Source organism: Erinaceus europaeus, chromosome 9 (genome assembly GCF_950295315.1).
Source record: "Erinaceus europaeus chromosome 9, mEriEur2.1, whole genome shotgun sequence".
Classification (NCBI taxonomy): Eukaryota; Metazoa; Chordata; class Mammalia; order Eulipotyphla; family Erinaceidae; genus Erinaceus; species Erinaceus europaeus.
This window is the reverse complement of record NC_080170.1, coordinates 57662411-57670963: the sequence shown is the minus strand read 5'-3', so window position 1 is coordinate 57670963 and position 8553 is coordinate 57662411. Positions and strand designations below refer to the sequence as shown.

The window sequence follows — 8553 nt, the reverse complement described above, 5'->3', positions numbered from 1 at the left end:
GCAGTATGGGGCAGCTACAAGGGTTCACAAGTAGACAAGAGGAATAAAGTACATACACAACTCCTCATCAGTAAGAAAAAAAAAAGTAATTCAGCTGCCCTAGGATCAGTAAATGGGGGTTGGAACAGAAAAAAAGAATAAATTTAGGAATAATCTGAAAACTCAGGGTGAGAGGAAACAAACTATGTCAAGTTAAAAAGGCAAGTCAAAATATTAATTTTAAATTTTTATTAGTAAAAAGTCTTAAAACAAATAAAATTGAACATCACCATTAAACATTGTCCACATACCCTCTCCTTCCTTTAGAAAACAGAGACTTTGACAAAGTTTCTTGACTACAACAATCCCCCCAGTCAAGCAATCCTGCTTTCTAAGTAGTCCTGCGTGTGTCCTGATGTGAAGTCCCACACCATAGGAAGGGCCCAGGCTCATGGATGACTCCTGCACCTCTAGCAGCCAAAGGATGAGGAGAGCATAACTTTTCCCTCAGGGAGTCAGTCTGATTCAGTGTGTCCCTCACTTCTCAAGAGGGTCTGTGTTCTTCTCAGAAGATTTAATTGCAAGGGATTCTGGGAGTGCTATAGGGACAGAAGAGGGCAGAAAATAGTCTTTGCCTGTCAACACTTTGCACTGAGGAGGGAGAGAAATAAAAAGGACAGAGGAGGGAAATCCTTCAATTTGAGTCAGGTGTCTTGGAATGCTGCTGCAGGTCCAATCTCACCCGGGATATCAACAAACCTCAGCTGAAGTCTGCATTAGAGCAGTTCTATGTGGAGGAGGAAGAGGAAGAGGAGCCAGAGTCAGAATCCTCACTGCTGGAGTCTGAGGCCTCACTGCTTTCCTCCTCTGTCCATTGCTCTTTATTTACTACTTCTCCCCTGGGGGCATGAGTACCATCCCCAGTAACATCTGATGAGCCCCTACTCTCTGTAGCCTTCTGCTCTCAAAGCCCCTCCTCAGGGGTCCTTGCTGCTGGGGGCTGCAGGTCTGGAGGTGGGATCTTCGGAGGTGGGCCGCCCTTCAAGCCCCTAGGCTTTCCTTTTCCACAAGATGACTCTTTGTAGGCAGCATATTCTTCAGGGGAGAGACTGCGCAGCCAGAGATCCAGGCTCACCCAGTACTGCCTCTGTAGTTCCTCAGCCTCAGCATGGTACTGCTCCCTCTGGCTCTGTGGGACTCGACCCCAGCGTCTGCTGACCTCTACCATTCGCTCACTAAAGTGCATGCCCTTTAGCTCCCTGCTTGACCACATGTCCATGTGGAACTTATGGTATGCATTCATAGGGGGCTTCTGGGGCTCCCCAGGGAACCTCAGCTCCTTGGTGGAAGAGTGTTCAGGGGAAGAGTTCACTTCTGGTGCTTTCCTCAGAAACTTCTCTTGGGCTTTAGTGGGTCTCCTCTTGCCAGTGTGACGTTTCTTGGACTTCTGGAAGAGATAAGCGTTGTTCTCCTTGAAATGAGCCATTTTCTCCTCATACTCCTTTTTATCCTCCTGGAAACCTTGGATGTATTTCAGCTTCATCTGCTCTGGGAGCTCCTTGTATTTCTCAGAAAGGAGCTTGGTCAGTTCCTGATTGCTAAGTTTGGGGTACATTTGGGAGTACTGGTGTCTCTGCTCCTTAAAGAATCTGAGATAAGCAGTCAGCGGCTTCTTGGGCAAGTCAGGATGTCTTTTCCTTTTTACCATTTTGTAGGATTTTTCAGTACTTTCCTTAGCGTCCAAAACTAATTCTCTCATTGTACGATACTTTACCAAGTTATATGAGATCTGTAACCATTTGCATTTGCACATTTCTCCAGAAAAATCTTTAAAAGCTATTTTCTGCCAGTTCATCTTTGACTGGGTTGTTTTGAATGCTTGTTTGTCATTGGCTGGAATAATATCTTCTATGCGTTTCAGCAATTCCATAGTGTCCTCTCTGGACCAGTTGGCTTGGGTTTCATATGATGCCATTTCCAGGCTTCAGTTCACTGTAAACTTCGTAGCTATGAAATGCAACAGCAAGCGTTTAGAGTACTTCACTCCTCTCAGTGGTGGGGTAACCTCTTGACGCTTTGCAATACACGTTGTTTCAATATCTGAAGAGAAAGAGATGTTATTCTTTGCTGTATAAATATATAATCAAATCTAGATAGGAATATGTTTCTTACGTAAATTACTGTAATCATAAACACACAAATATACATACACAAACTCATGTATGCAAATGATATGCTGTGAAGAAACTATGTTTAATCTCTTTCAGGTGTTTCATTGTGTTCAACAATGAGAATTTATCTACAACAGGAGGAGAAATCATGAGCTGGTTATCATGGCAATATTTGCTGTTTTGAAAGCATTTTTTAAATTTTTACTTATTTATTCCCTTTATATTGCCCTTGTTTTTTTATCATTGTTGTAGCTATTATTGTTGTTGTTATTTATGTCATTGCTGTTAGACAGGACAGGGAGTAATTGAGAGAGGAGGAGAAGACAGAGAGGGAGAGAAAGATAGACACCTGCAGACCTGCTTCACTGTTTGTGTAGCAATTCCCATGCAAAGGGGATCCGGGGCTTGGAACCGAGTTCCTTGTGCCAGTTCTTGCACCTTGCACCATGTGAGCTTAACCCACTGTGCCACCTCCCAACTCCCATAAAGAATTTTATTTATTTATTTATTCATGAGAAATGATAGGAGAGAGAAAGAAGCAGACATCACTCCGGTACATGTGCTGTCGGGGATTGAACTCAGGACCTCATGCTTGAGTGTCCAATGCCTTATCCACTGTACCACCTCCCGGACCACCCATAAGGCATTTTTAAACATTTATTTTATTTGTTGCATATAAAAATTTCACATTAGACAGAGAGTCAGAGAATCACTATGGTATATGTCGTATTGGATTTGAACTAGGAACCTCATATCTTCATGTGCAATTCTACGTCTGTTGAGCCAATTCCACATCTACTCACTGTTTGATTATCTTACTCGTTTATTTAACTTATATATGATTTTTCTTATCCTTAGGAAATCATTTTCTGTCATTAGTTCTGATTCCTGAGGGTAATTGTGGGTAGCATTCTTAATTCTGCTATTATTTAATTTGTAAGAAGTAGCCTGGTACACTCAGCACAGAATATATTTGATGCCAAAGCTGCTGCTTCTCATGAGAACACAGAACTGCTATTTCTCTGTATGTTATTCTGCTCTCAAGAGAACACACAAGGCAGGTGTACAATTATCCTGTCAGGCATGCCTATATTAACTTGAGCCACTCTGCTCTTTGTCAAAGAGAAGCATGTTACTCAAACTATCTACACAGCCTTGGGCTTCTCAAAGTCCAGTGGTCTCCCTACTATTTCTGTTCTTCTGCTGATCATGAGGAATTTGTGTGCTCAGTCACCATGTGAGACCATGTTGCCTCCACAATATCAGTTTAGCTTCTAGAAACTACCATAGGCTATTTACAACTGTCAAGGTCTCATGGACTCAGAAGTGAATTAAATCCTTTTTTGGCTGCAACAAAAAAAACCCGAAAAATAGTGAGAGGGGGGAGAGAGAGAGAGAGATAAAGAGAGAATGAGAATCATGTTGGAACTTGCATCATTGGGGAGGTCGTACCCCAGATTTTATTTATTTATTTATTTGTTTGTTTATTTATTTATTCCAGAGTACTGCTCAGCTCTGCCTTATGCTGGTGCTGGGGATTGAACCTTGGACCTTATAGCCTGAACAATAAGACCACATCACAAATCTAAAGCTTTAGTTTTCAGAGTGGTTACATGGCCCCTTTACCCATTTCCAGGGGCTTGGTAATCCTATTGCATTTCTGTTGGTGCTTTAGTGGAAAACATGAACAGTCAGCTGGCCAGACAAAATATACAAAGAGAATTTAGTTGGTGAGGTACTCACCCATTTTACCATTTGTGAGGACCCAGGTTCAAGTCCCACCCTCCCACCCCTGCTTTCAGGGGGCAAACTATTGATGAAGATGTGTTCTAGGTGTCTTTTTTTCTTTCCTTTTCCCACTCTATCCTTTACATTTCAATTTCTCTGCCTCCATCAAAATGAATTTAAAAAACGGAGGGAAAAATAAGAAAAAGAAAGTCAGAAAGAGACAGAAAATATCACCAATAACAGGCACAGAGCCCTAGTGATAACCTGGTGACAGTAAAATAGAGAGATGGAGAGAGGGAGAAATAATGAAAAATGCACCTTGATGGGTAAAGAATTGGACTCTCAAGCAAGAGGTCTTAGATTCAGTCCCTGGTATCACAATCAAAATCATAATCTTGTCATTAATCATATCATAATCCTCCCATTAATCAACACATATAAAGAAATACATGAAGAGCAGTATTTTTAATAGCTTGTCTCATACCCCATGGAATACAACGTTGCAATAAAATAAGAGATGAAAGACAACTACCAGATAATTTCACTCATATGTGGAATCTAGAGATCTGATTTGAATAAACTTGCAAAAAAGAATACAAACAAAAGAGAAATAAGAAAAGACTTAAGAGGACTATGGTGGTTATTTTTGAGAGGTGCAAAGATGGGGAAACGGAACTTTTGTTGTGGGTGTGGTATGGAACTATATATATAATCTTACAATTTTGTAACGAACTATTAAAAACAAGAAATTATATGCAGACCCACTCAAAAGGCTAGACCAAGTAGATCAGAAACAACCAATAGCACAGCTATATACAAGATACTGGGTACTGTACAGCAAACCCTAACAGAAGGACTTTTCAAAGTTAACCCAATTACCAATTAATGTGATGATAACATTAACTATCCATTGTCTTTTGAACCCTAAGACAGCAGGAACCTCACGTCTCCACTATAGAGCCTCTACTTCCCCCAGTCCTGGAGCCCTTGGATAGGGCCCACTTTCCCGTATGCCTCTCCCAATCCATATCAAATAATATTGCATCTGCCGATCACAACCTAACCAACACAACGATTGCCACCTCAACATGCTTCACTTCAGACTGTGTCCAGAGAGTTCAAGTGTGGAATGACAACCCTTCAACTTCATTACTCAGGTGAGACCTTTCCTTTCATAGTATACTCTAATTCCATCCCAGGTAGTTCACTTTTTAACAAAGTCCCAAAACCTAGATATACACCAGTTTCTGTGAGAGAGAGCATTATGCTGTCTCCCCTACCCCCCTGCAGTCATTTTTATCAAAACTTACCTATAATTTTCCAAAATCAGGTGGCAGCCAGGAGGTCCCTCGGAGGGAAAATAGACAAACTGTGGCATGGGAAGACATTTGAAATGGAATCAGTTCTTAAGTCAGAAACAGAGGTAGAGGGAGTCTGGTGGTATTATGTCCTATTAAATAAAATAGAAAAAAAAAAACCTGCCCAGAACAGTGGATTTATAGTGTGACACACAGCAATAACCCTGTAGGGAATATATATATATATGGAGGGAGAGAGAGGTGGGGAGAGAGAGGAGTAGTATAGCAAGAGAGAACAACCTAACAAACCAGCATAACAAGCAATGTCTCTACTTTGAGAGAAAACAGTAGAAGTTATTTTTGTCCAAAAAGATTACTAACCTCTAGCTACTGATTTTTTTTTAAGTCTTGTTCAATAAGCAATTTGGTTAAATTAATTCAAAGGACCTAGCCCTTACCTTTTGTCAGCAGCAAATCTCTGGAAGACTCCAAAGTGCAGCCAGTTAGAAAGATTCTGGAGAATAAAGAAATCCTCACTTATAGTCTGAGATCACACCCTGATCCAATCATCTGCATGGTATTGGTAGATGGGATTAAGATTATGCAGATAAGAAAAAAAAAGGAAACAAACAAAAAAAAGATTATGCAGATAGGAAGCCCCACCTAACTGATGGTAGGGTATTAGTCTTTTCATATTATTTAGTCTTATTTCCATAAAACCACCTTTAGCTAGAAGCCACACTTTGAGCTTCCTATGTAATAAATGGACCTTTAATTTTTTTAATATTTATTTTCCCTTTTGTTGCCCTTATTGTTATTTTATTATTGTTGTAGTTAGTATTGTTATTGTTACTGATGTCATCATTGTTGGCTAGGACAGAGAGAAATGGAGAGAGGAAGGGAAAACAGAGAGGGGGAGAGAAAGATAGACACCTGCAGACCTGCTTCACCCCTTGTGAAGTGACTCCCCTGCCTGTGAGGAGCCTGGGGCTGGAACCAGGATCATTCTGCCAGACCCTGTGCTTTTCACCAGCCACATGCGTCTTACTCTCTGTGATACCTCCCGACCCCCCATAAATGGATTTTTAAAAAAATAAATGTACCCTGCAAAGGTGAAATTTATACTTGGTTTTATGAAATTATGTGTATTTTACCACTTTCTTTTGTAGAGAATAGTGGATTATGATATTGTAAGATCACAATATAAAGTACGGAACTACACCCAACACTAAAGTTCTGTGAAATTACAAGTATCCTTTTTTGTTTTCTTTGCCTCCAGAGTTATCTCTGGGGCTCTGTGCCTGCCTGCACTATGAATCCACTGCTCCTGGAGGCTATATTTTGCTTTTTTGTTGCCCTTGTTGTTTAGCATTGTTGTCATTATTATTGTTTTTATTGCTGTTGCTGTTGGCTAGGACAAAGAGAAATCAAGGGAAGAGGGGAAGTTAGAGAGGGGGAAAGATAGACACCTACAGACCTGCTTCACTGCCCATAAAGTGAACACTGCCCATAAAGTGAACACCTGCTGGTGGGGAGCAGGGCACTAGAACTGGGATATTTAAGTTGTTCCTTGAGCTTGGAGCCATGTGTGCTTAATCTGCTTTGCTATTGCCCTGACCCCTATAAGTATTTTTTTAAGGAAACTGTGGAACTTTTTTCATTCTGGTGTGTGTGGGGGGGCAAGTTGCACTTGAATCATATAAACCTGTATGTTAGAAACTACATTTTAGCTCTGACTGTCCAAGCCCTCTATAGTCACCATATTCACTGACCAGTCTAAATCTGCTTGTGTTCCCTCCTCAATATTTCTTTAGAAAGGTTATTATGTAGTCCAGTGATCAACCCAATGCAGGCTGCTCCAGCCCCACATCATGACATAATGTCTTTTAAAATAAAGACAAAATGAGTCTTATGACTGTTTCTTAGGTTGCTCTATTATGTAAATGTAATTGGCTTTTGCAATCTATCATTATTTATTATTTATTATTATTATTATTGCTATTTTTCCCCCAAAGCCCTACTCAGCTCAGGGCTAAGGTGAAGCAGGGAATGGGAAAATGGGACCTCAGAACCTCAGGCCTAACACTCTTTTCTGTTTTTTAACCTAGTTTCACAACAGTCAAATTTATTTAGAGATAGGCTCCTGCTATTTTAAAGATCTATTTAACTTTGTTTATTTTATCTAAACTAAAATATTCTGAAATTTGATAGTTGCCATTGATTTCTTGCATCTGGAAATGGTGCTTTCCCATTAGGTGGAGACATTTCCTTGAACTGGTGGCAGATTTTCAGTAGTCATAATGGTCAGATTAAAATAAAGGACATGGTGTCCAGAAATGTTCTGTAAGAAAGGGGTGAGGGAAGGCCTGGGGGAGGCACACCTCCTTGGCTCACCCATCACCTTGCACAAAGACCTGGGTTTGCACCTCAGCTCCCACCTGCAGGGGAAACTCTTCAGGAGCAGTGAAGCTGGTCTGCAGATATCCATCCATCTTTCTCATTAGGGTTGTTGGTTTATTTTTGGATATTTTTTTTTTGAAAGAACCATGAAATTTCCCAATTGGGTAAGGTGTGCAGACACTATTTCACTTACTATTGATTCCATCAAGTTGTATCCAAGGTGAGACAAATTAGATGATCTTATTGTCTTTAACAGCTGAGTTTATGGACCACAACTTTTGTAGTGATTCATTCATTTGTTATTAGGCATCTGAGTTGATAACATGTTTAGGTTATTACAAGTTGTGCTGCACTCAATATAGGCGTTCATACATCTCTTTAGATAGTTGCTTTGTTTCCTTTGAATGAATCCCCAAGAAGCATAATATGAAACTGCACTATTTTTTTTTAAAAGTCTTCCTCTCAAATTGTTCTATTTTGTACTTTCTTTATCTCCACCTGTCCCCCCACCCCCTGCCTTTTTTTTTTCCCCAGAGCACTGTGGTGATATAGGGGATTGAACCTGATGTCTCAGGCATTAGTCACTTTGCATAACCATTATGCCATCTATCCTCACCATCAAACCCATCCCCCATCTCTCTGTCTACATGCTCCTAAAGCATGTACTTTTCGCAGGTGTCTATCTTTCTCTCCCCCTCTCTGTCTTCCCCTCCTCTCTCCATTTCCCTATGTCCTGTCCAACGACGACATCAGTAACAACAACAATAACTAAAACAATAAAAGAAATAATTATAAGAGAATAGGGGTATAATTCCACACTTCCCACCAACAGTTCTGTGTCCTCATTCCCTCCATTGGGAACTGGGGTAGTTTTCCCAAGGTCAGAGATTTGGATTGATTATTACTTTATAACAATTTATCTTTATTTTGACCATTTTTCTATGGTCTTGCCTTCTCAAGTCACACCTTTTTTTATT

General features: G+C 40.3%; 1 protein-coding gene across 1 annotated transcript; it reads right to left on the bottom strand.

Moving 5' to 3' along the window:
• Positions 1–943: 943 nt before the first annotated feature.
• Positions 944–1954, bottom strand: LOC132540306 (upstream-binding factor 1-like protein 1). Its single transcript, XM_060197102.1, has one exon. It carries the CDS (start codon positions 1952–1954, stop codon positions 944–946), a length of 1011 nt encoding a protein of 336 aa, XP_060053085.1.
• Between the last annotated feature and the right edge of the window lie 6599 nt (positions 1955–8553).